We start from the raw sequence: 23,615 nt of genomic DNA on the forward strand, positions 1-23,615 counted from the left end.
TCTTGACCTGCATAGGTAGAGAGTGTTTTCTTACCTCCTCAACAGAAATTCCCTGTACCAATGAAATCTCAGTTCAAGACCTAATTCTATCTGTATGTGCAAGGCATAATGCTAGGAAGAATACAGACAACAACACAATTTCTACCTTTTAAGGAGTTTCATTGTGCTAAGGAGCTCTAAGGCCCAGAAATACTTACACTTAAGTATTAGGCAGAACTTAAGGCTTATAGGAATCACTTTGATTGCCATGGGCCACTCTTCCTCCTCCCCTGATAATTTTTTGTTTGTTTATTTGTTTAGATGATGGACTTGGCTTTGGTTATAACCATGGTACTTGCTTCTTCCTCCCATCTTCTATCCTTGGAGATTTGGGGCTCTACCTTTTTTAACCTGGACTTTTTGTACTCACATGGGCCTCTCTGATTTTATCTCGTCTGTCAAAAATTATGTTCTTTCACAGATCCATCTTTGCCTTCTTATTCTTCTTGTAGAAGTGGCCTGGTTTGTCTCATTGCCACAGAATTCCCAACATTATATTTTAGTCATTTCCTGCCCCCACTACCGAATCTGTTATGCCCCTAATTCTCATTGTCTTCCTACCTTCAATATGGAACAAGTATAGCCAGTAACAGGTATAGTGAATAGAGCTGTTATTCATACTTGGAGTCTGAAAGACCTGAGGTAAAAATTAGCTGCAGACACTTACTAGCTGTGTGACCCCAGTTGTGTGTGGTTTATCCTTCGTTCTAGAAGACGACCATGACTTCAGGGAGATGATGATATGACTTGTGATTAGCTTTGATTTGAGTGAGGGAGGGCTGTGCAAAGTCACCAGCCAGAAGTGGTGGCACAGGACTGTAATCTCTGCCACTTTGTAGGCTAAGTCTGGTGAATAGATTGAGTTCAGGAGTTTTGAGCTGCAGTAGGGTTAAAGCTGAGAGGATGTTTGGAATAAGTCCAGCACCAATCTGATGAGCCTCCTGGAGCAGGGAGCCACCAGGCCTGAGGAGAAGGGTGAACTGATCCAGCTCAGAAGCAAATCATATCAAAGCTTCCATGTCAATCAACAATGGAACAGGATCACGAGTGGCCACTGCACTTCCAGTGTGAGCAAGATAGCCAGATCCAGTTCCTGCCCCCCCCCAAAAAAAATAATTTGGCAGCTTTGTGGAAGAGGGATTGGCCAGGGTAGAGACTAGGGCAGTGAGATCAATTAGGAGGTGATTACAATAGTCTTGTGAAAGGTGATAAAGGTCTGAACTAGGGTAGAGGCTGTATGAGTAAAGAGGGTACAGATTCAAGAGATATTATGGAAGTAGGATATACAAGACTGGTTTGATATGGAGATGAAGGATAGAGAAGTATCAATGATTACTCCAAGAAAATTATCAGGTGACCAGGATACAGGAGAGGAATGTGATCAAGAGCATAAATGGAGAAGTTAGCTTTAACAAGTATAATGCCTACCTTCTTTGTTAGACTGGAACAAAGGAGGAAAGAATAGGTTATGAAGAAGAGAGGTGCAGTTGGAAGGAAGAGGAAGTTGGAGATGACCTCTTCTTTCAATAAAGTGCTGAGAGAGGGAGTAAGGAGGAGGTCTGAGGAAAGAGACAAAGGTTTGGAACAGTCACTGTGGAGAGTATGATAGGACTCAGCCCAGGGAAGGATAAAAACACCACTGCCCAACTAATTGAAGATCAGTCCAGTTAAGATTAAATGAAATTTATAATGAACACAATTAACAGAGTAGGTTGACTTCCTCAAACTGTATTCAGCTGGACATGAGTAGGAATAGAGTTCTGGTTTGATAAGATATGACTGTAATTGAAGCAGTGTCCTAGGGCAGGGAAGGGCCTCCAGGCCACATGTTGCCTTCTAGGTCCTTGGGTGTGGCCTTTTGACTGAGTCCAATTTTACAAATCCTTTTATTTAGGGGATTTGTTCTGGGAAGTTTGGATTCAGTCAAGGGACCTCACTTGAGGACCTGGAGGGCTACATGTGGCCTGGAGGCCATAAGTTCCCCACGCTTGTCCTAGGGAGTCAAGGCTAGTTGTTGATCTATGATTGAAATGGTTAATCACAAGATCAAGACAGTGAAAGGATGGAAATTAAGAGTAGGAATGATGTTTTGGGAAAACTGGTAAGCCCTGATAAGGATGAAGACTCGGTCTAGGAACAGTAAGACAGGGAGGGATTGAAAGATTATGAAGGATTATTGAAGGTTATGGTAGAAGAAAAGGATTTCCATGTACTAAACCATGGAGATGGAACAGTTATGAGCGATGATCAGATCAGTGGTGTGACAATCCCAGTTTGCGGCTGAGAGAGAGTGAAACTGAAGCTCATGGAAGTTTAGGGACTTAATGAACTTGGGGCCCAGGATATCTAAGAAGACATTGAAATGTATGTTGAAGACCTCAACTGTGAGGTAGGGGTTGGAACAGAGAATGAGACTGTGCCAGGAACCCAACTCCTTGGAAGACGGTAATTGCCTGAAGGGCAGGCAGGCACTCTTTCATTTTTTTTATTGTCTTTGTCTCCTCAGCATCCAGCACACTGTCTAGCACACAATATGAACTTAACAAATGCTTGTTTAATTGCATTGAGAAAAGAGAGAAAATGGATACTGTAGGATGATAAATACCAGCAATAATTTGAACTAGGTAGTAAAAAGATAGGTGGAATGAACCTCAAAATGATGACACCAATGATGGTGTCAAAGGGGTCAGTCAGGGAATGAGTGAAGATTGTTCTGCCTTTCTTCCTGACCTAGTGCTTCTTAATACATGAGACAAGGAAGTAGAGAGAGTGGCAAGTAATGCAGGGTCTTCTGGATAGAGTGAGGTTTCTGTTTGCTCAAGAAGATGGAAGGAGTATGAAGTGAAGAAAAAAGGAGATATAGGAAAAGAGGAAATTAATAAAGATAAGTGATTCCAGAGGATACAAGAGAATGGGAGGATGGAGGAGGATATGCACTTTGGAAAGCTAGGGATGAGCATATAGGAAAAGATGGGAAGAGGATGGGGAAAGAATTTTCTCCTCTGCTTTGGCTGATTTTTAATCATGGAGATACTGGAAGCAGACAGGGAATTAGTCTGAAATAGGTGAGATGAGGACCAGTTAATAGGAGCCACCCTCCCTCTAGGGTCACTGGATGACTGAGCAAGGAATCAGGTAGGTACTCTTGTGCCTGACATTCCCAGAGGAAGGTAGTGATTAGGTTTCTCTGGACTACACTGAACTCCAGTTCTGTACCCATTTTTGAGCCTTCTCTCATGATGGCTGGAGATAAGAAACACCCAGGAGATGCTTGACATGTGACTTAGATCACTGTACTGGAGTTTCTGGAAGCAAAGGCTCCCATATTTCCTTCAGTGTCCTGAGGCTCGGTTCTGTGATGTTTTTGAGGCTCCAGCGGTTCTTCTAATTTTCTCTCAGTGTATCTGCTGAGGCCTAGGTAACAGTTACCATTATACCAGGCCTCTGTTGTCTTGTACTCCTGGAGACTAAAGCCTGGGATGAAAGTAAGACCCTTTTGGGGCCAAGCTTCTATTTCCTCTGATTCCATAGGCCAGAACTTTTTATAGTTCTGTGACACCTTTGAAAACAAACCAAAAACCTCAAGTGTTGACTTCCTTTCAGGGGTTCAACTGAATTCTCTCTCTTTAAGCAGCTCCAAGGTTTCTGTTTTCAGACATCCAGATTAACAGTGTTCTTGGTCCAAAGGAGACTTGAAGTTACTATTGCAAAGGCAGAACTTTCAGTGGGATTTGAGGCAACAGGATATCAAACACTGCCTATGAGTTTTTGTTTGAGGAGGTCTAGGTAGTGACCTAGAGAAGTTGGGGTAGGCCCCTCCCTAGAGGAACCTTCCAGCAAAACCTCACCTATCCAGAGCCTTTGGGAACCCTCAGCTTTTAGAATGACTTTATATAAAAAAGTAACCAATCCTCCTTCCACTTTCCCCTACTCTTCTTGGTGAAGAGCAAATGTTCTGAGACACCCAGTGTGCTGTGATTGGGAGTTGACTTTTTGGGGCAATGTTATTAAAAGGCTAGTCTTTTTGTACAAAAACCAAGAAGTGAGGTAGAAGGAAGAGAAGAAATAAGAAAGGAGAGAAAAAGCAAAGTGAAAAAGAATGAAGCTCTCTGTAGAGTTTGGAAGCAACTGAGGTTATAAGCAGAAAGGAGCGTTGCTAAAGGGACAGGAGTTAGATGCACTGGTAGGGGAGGGTAAATGACACACTGGCCTTTCACGTTGTAATGCTGAAGGCACGGATGACACAGGAATCAGAGAGGCAGAGGCAGCTATCTGTATCTGACTGACCTCTTGGGAAATCAGTAACATTCAGCCATTTGGGGGATAGAAGCATTCATTATAAGCCAAATAATTCAGTTTATTGTTCAGATTTTCCACAGAATGGTGCAAAAATTTTTTGAGGGGAGGAAATTATACATCTTATAATGATTTTTGTTTTAAAAAAAGTTAAAAAAAATAAAACAAAACAGTGGCACTTGATTCTCAGGTATCCTGAAAATGTATTCATCAAGAACAGTTCATTCATTGCTTGAAGCTTCCAGGTAACCTTGCTCTAGTTGGCAAGTAATTTGAATATTTAGGCAACTAAGTGGTGTGCTAGATGGACAGCTGGACCTGGAGTCAGGAAGATCTGAGTTCAAATGCATCCTCAGATACTTTGTAACTTTGTGATCCTAGGTAAGTCACTTAATTTCTGTTTGCCTCAGTTTCCTCAACTGTTAAATGGGGAAAATAATAGCACCTAACTTGGAGCGTTATTCTGAAGATCAAATGAGGTAGTATTTTTTCAAGCACTTAAGACAGTACCTGGCACATCGTAGCTGCTATATAAATGCTTATTCACTTCCCTTCCCAGTAAGATCAGGAATGTGGTTTCTTGAGTAGACTTCCTTACTTGTAAGAACTGGTTCTTATTTTAAATTATTAAATTGGTGTTTTTAGTACTGGTCAGTGAGTTTTTGTGGTACCAACTAGTTTTTCCCAGGTATTTATCACCCCTGTATTAGCTAATATACATCAAGAATTCACACAGTAGTGCAGAGAATGTTACATATTAGATTGTGAGCTCCTTGAGGGCAAGGACTGTCTTTTGCCTCTTGTTGTATCACAAAAACTTAGCACAGTGCCTGGCACATAGTAGGCTTTTAGTATAGGCTTATTGACAGAATGAATAATAGTACATTTGAGGAGTCTTCTGACCAGTACCAAGTTGGCCATTTAAAAAGGAGAAAAAAAAAGCGCCAACCCAATGATCTCTAACTTTTAAAAATGAACCCTTGTGTAATCAGAAGCCCTCTAGCTGTAGGTATCCCTCAGGTTTCAGTCTAGGGCCCTCTTTCTCTTCTCCCCCTACACTACTTTGCTTGGTGATCTCATCAACTCCCATGGATTTAATGACCATCTTTTATGTGATGATTCTCAAATCTATCTATCCTGTCCCAAACTAACTCTCTACTAACCTCCAATCTCATATCTCCAACTGCCTTTCATACATCTTGAACTGGATGTCCAATAGACATCTTAAACTCAGCATGTCCAAAACTCATCTTTCTCCCTAAACCCTGTCCCCTTCCTACCTCCTGGGAGGAGGGCAATACCGTCCTCCCAGTCCCTTAGGCTTACAACCTGGGAGTCATACTAGATTCCTCGCTATCTCCCACCCCCATATCCAATCTGTTGTCAAGGTCTGTTGATTTCACCTTTGCAACATCTCTTGTATTATATGCCTTCTTCTCTCCTGACACTGCCACCACCCTGGTATAGGCACTCATCGTCTCATGCCTGGACTATTGTAATATCCTTCTGGTGGGTCTGCCTGCCTCAGGTCTCTCCTTACTCCAATCCTTCCTCCAATTCAGCTATTAAAGAGATTTTCTGAAAGCACAGGTTCAGTATGTCACTGCCCTGCACCCTAGTACCATCCCCCTCCCTTCCAAGAGTCTCTACCCCCTACCCCACTTGATAAACTCCAGTGGCTGTCTTTTGTCTCCAGGATCAAATGCTCTGTTTGGCATTTAAAGCTCTTCATAATCTAATCTTCTACTGCCTTTCCAGTCTTCTTACACCCTACATGTTATTCTTCAATCCAATGAGACTTGCCTCCTGGATGTTCCAGGAATAAGACACTCCATCTCTGCCCCAAGCATTTTCTCTGGCTGTCCCTATGCTTGGAATACTCCCATTCCTCAGCTCTACCTACTGACCCCCCTGTCTTTAGTCCCAACTAAAAATCCCATCTTTTACTGGAAGCTTTCCCCAACCCCTCTTAATTCTAGTGCCTTCCCTTTGTTAATTATTTCCTAGTTATCCTGTATATGACTTTGGGCAGTTAGGTGGTGCAATGGAGACAATGTAGGGCCTGGAGTCAGGAAGACTCATCAACCTGAGTTCAAATCTGGCCTCAGATACTTACTAGCTGTGTGATCGTGAGCAAGTCACTTAACCCTGTTTGCCTCAATTTCCTTATCTGTAAAATGAGCTGGAGAAAGAAATGGCAGACTGCTCCAGTATCTTTGCCAAGAAAACCTCAATTGGGGCGTACTGAACAACAACAAAAATAATTTGCTTTATATCTCTTTGTTTGCATGTTATCTCCTTTATTAGACTGTAAACTCTGTGAGGATAGGGATTGTCTTTTGCACTCTTTTGTAGGTGCTTAATTAGGATTGATAGATTGATTATCATTTGTTCCTAATTATGTGTGAATTGTTGTTTTCTCTTGTAATGTTCTTTAAAATCTTAAATCCTTTATAGTTTTATTTTTATCTGGGCAAGCCTATTTGTCAAATGCTTTGTTCAGTTGCAAAATATGTGTGGCTCTAAATATTTTATCTGTTTCTTTGGGGATACAGTATGCCTGTAGTTATGGAAGGGGGTGCCAGGCTGTGCTATGCTAAGTATTCTATCTTGTCAAAGAGGTGTTTCATAAATTATGCATAACAGTACATGCCACTCAATAAATATTTAATATGTGATAGATATTTTCATCTGAAATTACTTTTTCACTTGAACAATGATTTAAACCCTAGTTTTTAGTTTTATGAGGTGACACTTTTATAATATCATGTAGTAGTAGAATGCAGTTTGAATGTCAGAGAGCTGTAGGGCAGCATTAATCACAAATTCATTTTCCCCCCCGAATCTTGGAAAACTTTCATATAATTCAGCTTTTGCTAATGCGTATATGTGTGTCTTTTCTAGTCCAGGTAATGCTTTTGACCTGAAGAAACTAATGTTCTATATTTCAAATGTTCTTCAAAGTCCATAAGCCCTGAATATTTCCATATAAAGGGTTGCAGTGGGAAAAATGAATATTTAACTGGGAACTAGTCCAAAGTAATCTGTCTGTTATAGGGGAACTGTTGCAGGTGAATATTGCCCCTTTGGATGGGGAGGAGGGGTTCTCATTGTTTTGCACACTTCTGGGGTGAAGAAAAATATGAAGGAAATGTTTTCTCTTCTGTGAATAGTTACTTTTCATACATACCAGGATGGGCAGAGCCCTGACACTGTTGTTGGGCTGTTGCACGCAATCTTGTCAGTGCTTGAGATTGCAGTACTTCTCCAGATGAGCTTGATTTATAGTGTGGGGCTATGTGGTAAAAAATTCTCTCTTGGCATAATCAGCCCTTTAAAAAAATTGTCTCCCCAGCTTTACGTAGCTAGCTATGAACTTTACTGAAAGGAGAAAATATACTAATTCCACTAATGCCCTCAGGTGAGAGTGGAGGGATCATTTTCTTCAAGATTTACAAGGACCCCGGTGTAGTAAATCAGGGTTATTTAAGTCACTGACTTTTTTCTAAGACTAAGATTCTCAGCAGTTTTTCTGGTCCTGGAAGCACATATGACTGACAGGAAAAACAGGTGAAGGGCATTGCTGATTTTGACTGACCCTGTTAGTCCTTCCTTTCTTAGTCCCTAATTTAAGTTATACAGAGCTCTTTCTTTCCATTTGCTTGGCATTCAGTGGATTTCAAATTAATTTGCTGTCTTTTCAGATGTTCATTTCTTGAAATTCTTCTCAACCGTCTGTCAGTTTTGACTATCTCCTCTTTCTGACCAAAGGTTGGAATTTTCTTGCATGGTTCTAAACCTTCAAGACACTTCCAGGACAGCTGCAGCTACACCAGGCTTCACCCTGCCCTCCAGTTCCTGCTTATGTGTTGTTTCCTCCATTAGCATATAAGCTCCCTGTCAGTCAGGCCTGATTTGTGTGGTTCTCTTTTTATCTCCAGCACTTAGCTCATTGTTTGGCACATAGTAGGCACCTAATAAATGTTCTACCTTCCTTCTCCTGGGCCATCTCCAGTCATCCTGATCCATATCTGGCCACTGGACCCAGATGGCTCTGGAGGAGAAAGTGAGGCTGGTGACTTTGCACAGCCTTCCCTCACTCAAAACAAAGGCAATTTCAAGTTGTGTCATCATCCCTCTGATGTCATGGTCCTCTTCGAGAACAAGGGACAAATACAACACATAAGACAGGTAATATACACATATTTACATGGACTTGTGGGAGAGATCTCTGTTCCAATATATTCTTATGCACTTAGTGTAACATCTTACAAGCAAGCTGTCCCTTCTGAAATTTCTGAATTCTGTTCATTTAATATACATTTATTAATTCCCTGTTGTTTATAGGGCACTGTGGTAGCTGCTTATTAATAGCACTCCACATAGCAGATTGAAAATCTTTGATTTAGAGAATGTCAGTTGTTGATTGTCTTTCAACCTTTAAACTATATGTAAGTTGTTTGCTTGGTTTCATTTCCTAAATTGTTTGAAAGTTCTTTAGGAAAGTGACATATTTGATTTTGTATACCTTTTTTCTCTCTGGCATTGACTTCAGTTGACTTTGCTGCACGAGGTAGGATCAGAGAGTTGGAAAGCACCTGTTTTAGAGGAGTTATACGCTGAGTATCTCCTAGATATGTCTTATTCTCTCCCATCGTGTGAGGAGGCTTGAAGATGAGTACAGAATGGGAGTTAATTGTAGTCCAGAGAAACCTAATCACTACCTTCTTCTGGGAATGTCAGGCAACAAGGGCACCTACCTGATTCCTTGCTCAGTCATCCAGTGACCCTAGAGGGAGGGTGCCCCCTATTAACTGGTCCTCACCTCACCTATTTCAGGCAAATTCCCTGTCTGCTCCCATTATCTTTATGATTAAAAATCAGCTACAGCAAAAGTGAAAGGTGTTTTCCCTTTCCCCTTCCCATTTTTTCCTATATGCTCATCCCTAGCTTTCCAAAGTGCATATCCTCTTCTACCCTCCCATTCTCTTGTATCCTCTGGAATCACTTATCTATTGTTAATTTCCTCTTTTCCTATATCTCCTTTTTCCTTCACTTCACACTCTTTCCATCTTCTAGCAAACAGAAACCTCACTCTTTCCAGAAGACCCGGCATTACTAACCATTCCTCCAAAGCAGGAGTCTTCTCTACAGTATCACTGACAGCTTTCTAGACCCTATTTTAACCCTTCTACTGGGTGGGAACACATTAAAAAAAAAAAAACTTCATATAAAAAAAAATTTGTAAGTGAATTTTTTTTAAATTCAGAAACAAGCTAGGAAGAAAGGAAGGAAGCAAGAATTATTAATAGCTTATTAATTGCTAGGCACTGTGCTTTGTAAATAGTATCTCATTCGATTTTCACAACAACCCTGGAAAGCAGGTGTTATTATTGCCCTCATTTAACAATTAAGGAAAAGCAAGACAGACAGGTTATGTGACTTGCCCAGGGCCACACAGCTAGTGTCTAAGACTGAATTAGAATTCAAGTCTTCCTTATTCAAGGCCTACCACCCTATCCACTGTGCCACTTAATAGTAAATGAAAAGAGGCAATATGTAGTATAGTGGAAAGAGCAGTGGATGAGGAGTCAGAAGATGTGGACTCATTAATCTTCATTTCACTTACTAGCTATATGCCTTTGAATAAATCACTTAACTACCATATTTCACTGTGTAATCATCACAGATTTTATGTCATTTTTTGCAAAAAGTGGGGTGCGACTATTACGTGAAAGCTTTTAAAAAATTGTGATGATATTACTTAAAATCATTTATTACTAAACTGTCTTTGGTGCAAGATTAGGATGTGCAGAATCCTCGTGAATATATATTAAAACTAGGAAGATGGAAGTCTTAATTATCAGCTGACTTACTCATGGTAGCTTAGCCTGGCCACCAGCTCCCCTTGCTCCTATGACTCTTCATTGGGTTGAGTGACAATACCATTAGTACTGCAGGACTCTAAACAAAACACACATGTGGGCTTTTGGAAATATACTGACGATGTGGGTACACTGAGAATTCTAGGCTCATGGCTCACAACAGGCAAGAGATAAATGCATATCCATATGCCACTGGTGAGTACATTGTTGCTCTGTTTATCTTTTAAGTGACTTGACAAACAGAGTTATACTATGCAATGATTATGTGATGAAAGGTTATAAACCAAATTTTGGAATGAAAAAAAAAACACCCAGGGTGCGACGATTATGTGGTGAAATATGGTAGTCTTGGCTATAGTTGTCACGTGTAAAATAGAGATGATGCTCCCTCCTTGTCCTCTTCCACAGGGTTGTAGTAATAATGTTTATGATAAAAATTTTACAAACTACATACATTTCCTCACCACAACCCTATAATGTTGTACTATACATCATATTACAATATGCCCATTTCACAGAAAAACTAGACTAGAAAAATTAAGTGATTTGCCCATGGTAGGATAATTAGGTAGTATCCAAGAGTAGGATTTGAACCTAATTCTCTCCTGACTTCAACTCCAGCTCTCTTTCCTTTATACTACATTGTCTCTTACTGTTATGAGGGTCAGATGAAATATATCAACACTTCTTAAACTACAAAGTGATCTACAATTGTGAGCGATAAAGAGATTGGGAATGGAAAGTATTCCTTTTATAACCCATAAAGCATAATTATCAAATTTGAAGATAATATAATGTTGGGAGGGGTCATTGGATTACAAAAGCAGGATCTAAGAAGGAACCTGAGAGGCCAGGGAGAGAATGAATATAAGAAGACAAAATTTAAATCCAATGCAGTAATTATTAAGTGCCTACTATATGCCAGGCACTGTGCTAAGCACTGGGAATACAGTTAATTAAAAAAGTCTCTGCCCTCAAGGAACTTAGAATCTAAAAGGGGAAGATGGGAGTGAAAAAGGATCCGGGAAAAGTGGGGGGGTGATATGTCACCAGGGGATACACTGCATGGGAATATCTTATTCCATGGAAAACATGTAGAGAAGCAGATGCAATGAGGAATGATCTCAGAGTCTAGTTAATTAGAATAAATGTAAAGAGTTGAAAGTAGCTTAAAAAAATCAATTCTTCAGATACAGTATGAGAATGTGGGTTGGTAATCCTAACCACAAGCAGTTGGTGTAAACATAGTATAGCTAGAGTGGATCCGGAGAAGGATGAATGAGACTGTGAGATATCTGGAAACCATGGCTAAAGCAATAGGATATTTACCTTGGGGAAGAGAAGACTGGGGGAAATAGGGTGATTGGCTTCAAATATTTGAGGGACAGTCACGTGGGAGAGGAAATAGACTCATTCTATGCTACTTCTGAAGGCAGAACTAGAGAGTTCCTAATAAAAAGAGCTGTCTAAAAAAATGTAGTAGACTCCTTTACATATTACTTGTGGTTCCCCACCCCCACCCCCTTTTGTTTTTTGCCCAGGACAGATCTTGGATTGCCCAAATTATTGATGCCCAAGTAGTTTGATAAATATTTAGATTTAATCCTTGAATCTTCAATTTAATTCTTGAATGCTTAGCATTTTCCCCAAATTGCTGTTCATTTTAAAGGCCTTTTAAAAATTGTTCTTACAGTTCCATAATAATAATAGCTAACATTTATATAATGCCTACTATGTGTTAGGCACTAAGCTAAGAGCTTTAGAAATATTATTACATTTGATCCATACCAGCCTTTTGTATTTTTCTTTGGTTGCATGTATCCTTTAATTTTTTTATTTATCCTTTTAAAATCTGAATTCTTTGGAGCACAGTTTGTAAAGCTGCATTATTCTCTTTAGATGTCTCTAGAATTTTTTTTTTCTTATTGGGATCATTCATGATTATCTAGTCAGAATTTTGCCTCCTTTTCCTCTAAAGACATTTTCTTTTGTAGTGTCTCTGCTGTTAGAACTTAGGAAGAAGGGGGTTGTCACAAATTTTTTTAAAAAATTGTTTTTTAATTTGAACTTAACAATTGTCTGTGAACCCAGGCATTCCAACATACAAAGCACAAAAAAGATTGTGTGAAACTGAACTTCTGTTATGCAGTTTTTAAAGTTTATATTAAATTTAATTTTTTGTATACATTTCTGAATTTCTTTTCTTTTTTTCTTTTTTTGGTATATCTGTTATTTCCCACTAACTCACCCCTTGTAATACCTAAGTATAGTCAAGTAAAACAAATCAATATGTTGGTCATCCATGCATATGTATGTTTCATTTTGCATCTCTAGTCCACCATTTCTTTGCCAAGAAGTGGGAGACATACTTTGTCATTATTATTAGGGAATTCATTCTTGTTATTTATTTTTATCAACTTCCAAGATATATATATATATATATATATATATATATATATATATATCTCAGCTCTCTGAAATTTTGTCAGATTTAATGCAAAGTTTTTCCCCCTCAGTTAATTATTTCTCTTATAATCACTCAAATTTGTCATTGAAATGAGTTATCAGTTATGTTCTTAATTTTTCACGTATCTGTGGGTTGTTCTACTCCCTCCAACCCAAGATCAAAAGTTGGGTCCCCTAGGAGCAGACTACCCTAGATTCAAATAAGTAGTACTCTGTGGATTCATTCTTAAAGGAGCACAGAATTTGAGTTGGAAAAGATGTTGGCAGGTATTTAGTCTAACCCTCATATGATCAGAATCTCTACTGTAATATACCTGATAAGTGGTTGTGCATCCTCTATAGGAAGACCTCCAAGATTGGGGAACCCACCACCTCTCCAGGGAGGCCATTCTACTTAAACATAGCATGAGTCCTCGCTGTAGTGTTCACTTTTAAGCCCGTTTTTGGAGTTAGCACAAAGTAAGCATATTTATTAAAATAACAGTATGAGCATGCCTAATATGCCAGGCACTGCGCTAATACCAAATTTTTTTGGGAATACCAAAAAAAAGTGAAAACGAAAAAAAAAAAGAAAAGAATATTCCAATTCCTGTCCTGACGTTGCTCACTCGGGTAAGACCACATACAAAAGCTGAAGGGGGTGAGGGCGGGGCATGATGATGAAATTTAGAAGAGGGCAGCTGTGTGGGAAATGAAGTGATAGCTGGCCTGGGCTCCCTCCTTAAATGGAAATTCCGAGAGGAGTTCTCCATCTCTCTCCTTTCCAGTCAGAGGCTGTGGCCCTAGGGACAGGGGACCCTGATGAGGGGTGAGTTCCAGGTGAAGTGATCTTGTAGGATGCTGAGATTCCTGGGGCACATCCAGATGAGTGCAGCCAGGTGGGAAGTGAGTAACAAAACTGCTCCTATGAACCTGCCATGCACTTTGCTGTAAATGTATACCCCATCAGAAGAAAGAGTGGCCACACCCAGAACACACTAGCAGAGAGGCAGGCATATAGGGAACACACATGATGGCTCACATTGCTGGTACTACCACACTTGAGTGTTTTTTCTCTCTCCTTTCCCAACCTCCCTTATTTATCCTACCTCCCCTCTGTTGATTACCTCCAGTTTTCCCCATATGTGTTGTTTGTACATTGTCATTCACATGTTGTTGCCTCTATTAGATTGCGAGCTCCTTGAGAGCAGGGCCTGTCTTTTGCCTTTCTTTGTATCTCTGACATGTAGCACAGTGCCTGGCACTTAGTAAGCTTATGTTTATTGACTGAGTGATTCTTGGGGTGACCTCATGTTACTCCCTTCTGGTGTCTGCTGGTCGTGTCATTCCCTGGGCCTGATCAGATCAGCTCTGGAAGAGTGATTTCCTGTTCTGATCTGGATTCTTCCTCTGTCGCTGGCTCTCTACTTGATGGCCAGAACTACTCTCAAAGAATTTTTTGGTTTGTGTTTATACAGGCCTAAGGGTCAGCTAGGTGAGGCCCTGGATAGAGTGCCTGGCTTGGAGTCAGGAGGACCTGAGTTCAAATCCTGACTCAGACACTATCTGTATGACCCTGGACAAGTCATTTAACCTTGTTTGCCTCAGTTTCCTCCTCTGTAAAATGAACTGGAGAAGGAAATGGCAAACCACCCTAGTATCTTTGTTAAGAAAACCCCCAAAAAGGGGTTGGATAGGACTGAAAACAATAATAACCACTGATAAGTGCATAACTGATCATTTTCGTTATTCTCTAGACCAGGGCTTCTTAAACTTTTTCCACTCACAACCCCTTTTCGCTTGAGAAATTTTATACAACCCCAGATATATAGGTATATAAAATAGATGTACAAATCAAACATTTACTGAAATTAAATCATGAAGGAATTTATTATAAAATAGTTCTTTGGTATCCATGTAATTTTACCATTTATTAAAGATGAAAGCAAATTTGCATACTAATGAGATGAATGTTTTTGTTTATTTTTACATAAAGGATTAAATCTTGGCAGAATATTTGATACTAAAAAAAAGAATATTTGATACTGCAGGACTTAGAGCATCTTCAATATTTTTTCAGAGTTGATCGGTATTTTGATTTTATAATCATCAGTGCTAAGAAGGCCACTTCACATAAATATGTAGTACAAAATGGCAGAAGTATGTTTAGGGCCATTTCAGAAATTGTTGGAAATTCTGTCCTAATTCCAAGCCAAAATTCATTTAATGATTTTTTAGGAAACTCAAGTTTTAAACCTGTTGTTTGATAATTAGGCAAATTCTTCTTGAACTTTTAATAGTAGATGATTGAGGTTTCTGATTTCATTTGAGTATGGTTTATGAGCCCAACTTAGTTTTTTAGAATCAATTTGAAGGGAAGTATTTCTGAAGCTGTGTCTCCAGGCACTTCAGATGATCAATTGTAACTCTTACAATTAAATCTTTGGGAAGGTTATTTTCAATTATAAAATCCTCTGTAGCTGTAAACATTTCTAAAGAACCATTTTCCACCCTGTTCTTCCATATGTTAACTTTTGTAGTAAAACTTTCAATTTTATCTTTTAACATACATAGGTTTCAGTTTTTTTCCTTGAAGTGACATGTTTAAATCATTAAGTTTTTTAAAATCTGACAAATAACACAGTTTTGAAAGCCACAAGTCATTATGAAAAAAATTAACAAAATCAGATTTCTGCTCAGTCAGAAATATAACAACTTCATCTTTGAACTTCAGTAATCTGTTTAAACTTCGCCCTCCAGAGAGCCACCTCACCTCTGCATGGAGTAATAAGCTTTTGTCATCAGAGTCCATGTCTTTGCAAAGGTTTGAAAAGAAATGATTGTTAAGGACATGACTTTTAATGAAGTTAATGATTTTGAAGCACAACATCTAACTCTGGTGATATTTTTTTGGCTACAAGTGCCTCCTGATGGATCATGCAGTGAGTAAAAGTGATAAGTTCATTGCCACCAGCTTTACCTTTTGCTACCAATACAGCGTTCAAGCCCATCATTGCCTCCGCACTGTCTGTACAGACTTCAATGCAATTTTTCCCCTGTAAGCCTTGATTTGTGAAAAATTCAACAACTTGAAGATATGTGTGTGTGTGTGTGTGTGTGTATCTTCCTCTGTTGTGTGCCCTTCCAGAGGGCAACAAAAAAATAATTCCTCATGTAAGCTTCCTTTAAAACATATCTTACATATAGTAACAACTGTGCCATGTTAGAAATATCAGTTGTTTCATCTAACTGAATCGCAAACTTTGGGCTGCCCTTAAGCCTGGTAATAAGCTGCTGGAAATGGTCATTACTTATTTCAGAAATTCTTTTGGAAATAGTATCATTCAATAAAGGAATTTTATGAATTTTATCCCCATTCTTTTTCCCTTGAACTATTTCTGACATTTTAATAGCAGGGAACAAGAGATCTATTACGTAGGGCTTTTTAGGTTTTGCACAAGTTTTGTAAGCTGCAAGTAAATACTTTTTGTTGACAGTAACAAATTTTTCAAAACATTGTTTTTCTTTGAAGATTTTAAAAGTTGTTCAAAATGTTTCTTTGGTTTATTGCAGTATGCTGCATGCTTGATATTAAGATGTCATTTTAGTTTGGCTCATTTCATGCTCTCCGCAGCCAAAACTTCATTACAGATTAAGCAAAGAGGTTTTTCCACACTTTCATCATTATTAGAGTAAATCCCATATTGAAAAAATGATTCAACATATTTTCTTTTTCTTGTCAGTTTAGGTGTATTCCAACCTGGTAGCAAAGACTCTGCTGCATTGTCATCAGTATTTTTACCTTTTCTGTCTAAATTTAATCACTTATCCATAACCAAAAAATATTTTTGTCCTAAAATATAAATGTTGCTAATAATTTCTCAAGTAAATACTAGCTTTAGTTCATGAAATTACATTTGTTTGTGCTTAATTAAAAAAATTGATGTTCACACTTACATATACATACAGTGATGATGGTGGAGAAATATTATTAAAGGGCTTTTGTCTTTATTTGCTGCAAGCAAACACTTATTTTTCTGGAAAAGAAGGCAATAACAGCAATTTTAAAAATCAAACATTCTAACCCAGTACAATCCAAAGGTATAGTAATTTGATACATGCTGAGGAATGATGGTAGGAAAATATTAAATGGCTTTATTTTCCTTAATTAAATTATTATGTTTCTGTAAGATTAGAAAACTTTGTATGTACAGTAAAAACACTGCAATTCATAACATACAATAGTCTTGAATCTGAGCTGAGGTGTTTCTGGCAGCGTTTGCTGGCATTGTGTGACGGCATGCACAGTGCAAAGTGCACATGTTGTATGATCAGAACCAAGGCTGCAGTGAAGTCTGGCAAGCACTGCTGGAAAAACCTTGGATTCATTATGTGTTTGATTTTGAATTAATTTTTTAGTCCTTGTGTGTTCAGAAACCTTTTACTGTTGCCAAATTTTTCGTGACCCTCACATTCAGGTGTGCAGCCTCATATGGCGTCATGACCCACAGTTTAAGAAGTGCTGCTCTAGAGTGTGTAATATCTATCTATATATCTATCTCTCGACTGTGTAATATACCTATCCGATGGCCTAAACCCTATACTCCACTCAAGTTGGTTAAGGAACCAATTCTTACCTCCTAAAAGGCTAAAATGCTTCTTTACAATTCTTTCACACTGAGCAGAGTCTGAAACAGATATTTTATGTGGTGCAAATGGAGCTTCTTAGAAGTCTGAAAGAGGCTGATACTTACATTTTGCAATCTTTGTTATGAGCTCTACATATCCTGCAACCACTTATGTCTGAAAAAGCCCCATTTTTCATTTCTTCTTCGCTGTTTGGTGGAAAACAGCATTCATCTGATGATACCCTTCGCCCTGTGCCCCCCCCCCCCACCTTTCTGGCCAGCAGAGTAGGGTTTCCAAGCCCTTCTTTGTTTGATTTCCCTTACTGTTACTGCACTATCTGGTAGAAAAACAGGTGATATTTATTTTGTCTTTGATGTGTGATCAATCAGCAGTGTTTTATTGAATAAACTGTATGAAAGGCCTTGTGCTAAAAAGAGAGTGGAGTGGAAAACACCCTGGAAGTAGAATCAGAAGACTTAGGTTCATGGTCTGACAGACATGTGACCTTGCTGTGTCAATTCCCTTCTGGGATGGGAGACATCACTTTTATCTGGTGTATTCTAAGTTTAGTTGAGGAAATAGCATTTAATCTAGGCCTTGAAAGATTTAGACATAAGGTAGCTCTGGAAGTTTAGTAGATTTTATCTGCTACAGTTGAATGTGAAAATAAATATCATGAATAATTCCAGCATGCAATGGGGTTTCTAATTGAAATTTATAACCACACTTTCACCATGCTTTCCTGGTTTTTAATGAAAAGTAAATCATGAGGCATTTAAACATTCTATTTAAAGAATGTAGTTTTCCCTTTAAACATTTCAGTTGGCTTTTCTTTTTCAGTTGACTTTTCTTTCAAATAAATTTAACCTTTTTTAAAAAAAAATTTTTTTTCCCTTCTCATTTTAGGAACAAACGTTAGCCCTGAGGAAAGAAGGAATTGGAGTTGTTCTAGATTCTGAGCTGCCTCATCTGATTGGCATTGATGATGACCTTCTGAGTACTGGAATAATCTTATATCACTTGAAGGTAGAAATAAATCTAATCAGTCACTTTACATGGCTTCAATTGAACATTGTAATTGTGTTTTGTTTTCTCTCAGCATATTTTATTGTTATAGTCTATGACTATGAAGACAGTCATTAAAAGCTGTATGGTGAAAATCCAAGTACAGTGTATCATCAATTCAGATAATTGAAATATAAAAGTGGAATTATATAGTTTTCAAATTTCCCCTTGCTTGACCAGTTTTAAGGTTATATTTCAGTCAGGTCTAGGATGGGGTGGAGAGAGGTCGTATTTTATATATTATCCTATAACTTAAGGGCTTGGTGATAGAGCTGGGGGAGGGAAGAGGAGGAAGAAGACTGAGAGAAGTGGTAAGCACCTGAAGTAAGACTTTGAAATTTAGTTTAAATTGCATTTAAAGCCTTAATTCCTGGTAGTCTTAGAATTCAACCTAACACCTGTGTTCTTGGGTCATCTTGCAGTGTATTGAAGTAATGTTTGACTTGCTAAAAGTCTTCATAGTGATAATGGTAATGATCTGGTGTAGAGTCCAGGCCAAAGAAGGATCCCTTAGGAATAGTGAGAGACTTCAGATGCACTCCTGTTTGGTTCTGTGTTGATTACATTAAGTTGCAAGAGTTGCAGAGCCTCCTGGAAGAGGAGGTTATAGAACTTGTTCACCAGTTTGTATATCTTGGAAAGACAATAAAAGATGGACAGTGATTTGTGCCCAGAATTTAAAAGGAGAAAAGAAGGCTAGGTTGCCTTTGGAAAATTGTAGGACACTCTTACATGCCCCAAGTTTTACATGAAAGCAGAGACCCATCTTTTTAATACTAACATTTTTCTGGTTTGGCTATGTGCTAGTGAGATGAGGAAAAACCACTGTCTCTGAAAAACTAAAGATAAGCATCACACAGAGGGCAATGAAAAGGTGCATAGCATGTGTGTGAACAGGATGAACCATCAAGGAACTCTGAAGAGTAACAGGAGTCTTAAAATTTGTCATCAAGAAATTGTAGGCCAAGAAGAAAAGATGGGTTGGCTATATGGCAGGCAGAGGGGCAGCCAGAATGTTCCCCTGATACCCTCTTGATTTCAGGAGAAAGTGAGAAAGGCCTCTAGGTTATTAGATGGCCCCTGTGGGGAATTTTGGAGACAGTAGGAATGCGTGTTGCATGAGATAGGTAGGAATGGATGGGAACTCCTGAATCAATGAAATCACAGATCCATTTGAGTATTTGAGAATATTGAAGTTAAGAGACTAGAATCTCCTACTAGGATGTATTTTTTCTTTGACTTTATTCTGATGGCTGGATTTGGAGTCAGAAGACTTGCCTTCAAAGCCCCTGTCTGCTAATAGTACATATTGATTATTTGTGGGGCCTTCGTCAAGTCATTTACTCTCAGTGAACTTCAGTTTCCTTATCTCTAAAATCAATTGAATGGATTGGATTAGATGACCTCCAGAGGTACTTCTAGCTCTACATTTTTGGTCCTGGCTCTATGATCTTAAATTTTTTTTTCCTGAAACTTGGCTCAAAATGAAGAGAGGGATAGCTTTCTTGTGGACCTCATCATCCTTCTTCAGCCACCTCACTGGAGCTTCTTTTACCAATGAGAAGTAAGGTTACCAAAACAGTATACCAATGAGATATCATTTTTTATTAAGTAATTTGTTACTTTTAAAAGATCTACAATTTTATTGGCATGGCTATGCTTTCTGCCAAAGAAGATGGCATTAGGTTACACTATAGTGGAGAGAGTATCCATGAGTTATTGTTGCGGGGGGGGGGGGGGGAATTAACTGGTAGAAAACCTTCTGGACCTCGTGAACTTAAATTAGACTGGCTTTTGGATGATATGTATATACTTTGTCTTCAAGTCTATATGGAAAGTCTTCTGGAGATATGCTAATGACTGGATTTAGCCAGCATAGCCTTTATAAACCTAGTATCACATAAAGGCCACAATGAGGATTTAGTGGAGTTACCAAATACAAACATAGAGCTTTTGAAACAGTGAAAAACAATGAGAACGAAACAAAGTCTGCAGAAAGCTTAGAGAGAGACTCATATGAGCATATCATCCCTGTTGTGGTTGAAATTACCAGATATATCAACAGATATAATATAGAATAACTTTATTTACATACCAATGGTAATTCATTTTCAACAGCAAGCAGCATTAAAGAAACATTTAGGCCCTAATGCCACAGTATCTTATGTGCCATATGAAATATAAATGACAGTTACTAAGATAAAATTGGGAAGAATGGCTGGACCAGATCAAGTATACTCTGATGGCTACATGTGACAGAATTTTGAAAGCCCTGAGGAATTAATTTAAAGATATCTTGGGAAGCAAAATATTATAAGAATAGAAAAATTCATGGACTATATTAAGATAATTGAGATAAAATCAATAACCACTGATCCATATGTTGCTTTCTTATCTGTGTAAAACCCTTATGAGAGTACATACCAGGGTTATCCTTGATTAAAAATAGGAGAAGGGCTCGGCAAGTTTTTTGTTTTTTAGATGCAGGACAGCCTTTATTTCCTACAAAAATGTGCATAACATACAGAAGGCTCCTAGGAATTCCCAGATAGATACAGAAAATACATATAGCCATCAGATGGCAGGGAGCTTTTGCAATGATTCTCTGCAGCTGATGACTACATCTTTATAGTCTGTTTTTGATTGAAGGTACAGAGAATATAATATTGTTGATTATACATGTATAAACACACACAAATTTTTGATTCAGAAGAGGAAACAGCCTCCAAAATGTCCTTTGACACACCTTTCATGCGTGTATTGAGGTCATACAAAATTCCTTGATAAGTGCAAGGATGGAGATAAGTGTCTCAACAGTCCTGATTATTAACATCCAGCAGGGTATGAAACAAGGAGACATGTTTTCCAAAGGTGTTTGTCACTATAATGGAACACGTCCTGCACAATGGAAGAAGGCTGCATAGATGATAAGCTCCACCAAGTGTTCCTGTTTTTAGATGAATTATGCTAATTGCAACAAGCCCTAAGGCACTAAAGGTTGTCCTTACTGAGATCCAAAAATTATTCAGAAATGATCAACCTAATATATCACCTAGGAAAAATGAAAAGAGATTTAAAAAAATACCTATTGTCCAGACTATTGACATGGATTGGTATGAACAATCATTCAGTCAACCAAACTGTAAAGCATCTTTTAGTGAATGTGCCAGGCACTGGACTAATCTGTTGAGACAGACCACATATACAGCATGTCCCAAAAGTCTTTTTTCTCCCTTTTCATAATCTCTTTTCAAAAATTTAATTTGATTTATTTTTTTGGTTACATTTTAAATTTCAAACTGTCTCCCTCTTTCCTTCCCCTGTGCTAGAGAAAGCCATCATTTGACACAAATTTGTAAATATATATAAAACTATATTATGCATACTTCTATTTATCAGTTCTTTATCTGGAAGTAGATAGCATCTTCATAGGTCCTTTATAGCTTGTTTGAGTATTTATAATACTCAGAATAATGGACAATTATTCTTTGAACAATATTGCTATTACCATATACAACATTCTCTTGGTTCTGCTCACTTCATTTTTGATTATTTCACGTTTAAGTCTTTCCATGTTTTTCTAAAATCAACCAACTCATCATTTCTTACAGCACAGTAGTATTCCATCATAATCATATACCACAACTTGTTTAGCCATTCCCCTTACCCTCCTATTTCTTGATTTGCACACCCTTCTAAGAGTCTCTCCCTTATCCTGTTTCCTTGCCCTCCTATTTTTCTGTAAGTTAAGAAAAGTTTTATACCCTTTTGGATGTATATGTTATTCCCTCTTTTACCTAGTTCTGATGAGAAGTTCAAGCACTTCCAGCCCTCCAGCTTTCCAGCCTACACTGTAGCAGCTCCTCCATTCATGCCTTGTTTGTATGAGATAATTGCTCCATTTTACCCCTCCCTACGAAATTTTATTTTTTAGGATCGTCCCATCATACCCAACTCAACCTCAAGCCTTCTATTTATGTATGCTCTTTCAAACTATTCAAGTAATGATAACATTCTTGGGAGTTACAGATAACATTTTCACATGTAAGAAGTAAAGATTTTAACCTTATTAAACCTTTTATAATTGGTCTTTAATGTTTACTTTCTTATGTTTCTCTTGAGTCTGGTAGGTCAAATTTTCCATTAAGTTCTGGTCTTCTCTTCACAAGTATCTAAAAGTCATTTAGTTCATTAAATACCCATTTTTTCCCCATTCAGGATAGCACACAGCTTTGCTGGGTAAATTATTCTTGGTTGCAAGCCCAGCTCTTTTGCTCTGCAGAATATATTGTTCCATGGCCTTTGGTCTTTTAATGCAGAAGCTGCTAAATCTTGTGTTATCCTGACTGTAGCTCCACAGTATTAAATTTTTTTTTTCTAGTTGCTTATAGTATTTTCTACTTGACTTTGGGAGCTTCAAAACTTAGCTGTGATGTTCCTTTGAGTTTTCATCTTGACATCTCTTTCAGGTGGTAATTGGTGGATTTTTTCTATTTCTAATTTACCCTCTTGTTCTAAAACTTCAGGGCAATTTTCCTTAATCTCTTCAAGTATAGTATCTATAACTTTCAGGTAGTCCAACAATTCTTATATTGTCTCTCCTCAATTTGTTCTCTAGGCCAGTTGTTTTTCTAATGAGATGTTTCACATTCTCTTCTATGTTTTTTATTGTTTTTCATTTTGTTTTATTATTTCTTGGTGTTTTATGAAGTCGTTAGCTTCTCCCTCCCCAATTCTAATTTTTAAGGAATTATTTTCTTCTGTAAGTTTTCGGGTCTCTTTTTCCAAGTGGTTGACTTTCTTTTTATAATTTTCTTGATTTTCTTGCATTACTCTTATTCTTTCTAATTTTTTTTTCAATCTCTCTTATTTAGTTTTTAAAGTCCTTTTTAACCTCTTCCAAAAACTCTTTTTGAGCTTGTGACCATTTTGCTTTATGTTTTTGAGGTAGCGAAGTTAAAATAGTTGCTTCTATCTTCTGAGTTTGAATCCAGATCTTCACTGTCATCATAGTAGCTCTCTATGGTTGGGTTCTTTCTCTTTTGCTACTCATTATTATTATTTTTCTTAGCGGCTTATTGCTTGTCTTTTAACTTTGTGTTAAAGTCAGGCTCTGGTCCTGAGATAGAGGGGATAATATCTCAGGCTTCAGGTTTGGTTTTTTTGTTTTGTTTTGTTTTTGTTTTTGTTTTTGTTTTTATTAGCTTGTTTCCTGGGCTCTATTTAGGGGATTGACTTCAAGCATTCCTCTTTGCC

General features: G+C 38.1%; 1 protein-coding gene across 3 annotated transcripts in view; it reads left to right on the forward strand.

The window, feature by feature from the left end:
* KIF16B (kinesin family member 16B) overlaps positions 1 to 23,615 on the forward strand; it is a 370,094-nt gene that overhangs the window by 146,649 nt on the left and 199,830 nt on the right. For all 3 annotated transcript variants that reach the window (XM_027840333.1, XM_027840334.1, XM_027840332.1), the window contains exon 13: positions 18,201 to 18,320. In XM_027840333.1, coding sequence (XP_027696134.1) covers positions 18,201 to 18,320 — 120 coding nt within the window. The remainder of the gene's footprint in view (positions 1 to 18,200; positions 18,321 to 23,615) is intronic.

Source organism: Vombatus ursinus, unplaced genomic scaffold (genome assembly GCF_900497805.2).
Source record: "Vombatus ursinus unplaced genomic scaffold, bare-nosed wombat genome assembly UNPS02014841.1, whole genome shotgun sequence".
Taxonomy (NCBI): Eukaryota; Metazoa; Chordata; class Mammalia; order Diprotodontia; family Vombatidae; genus Vombatus; species Vombatus ursinus.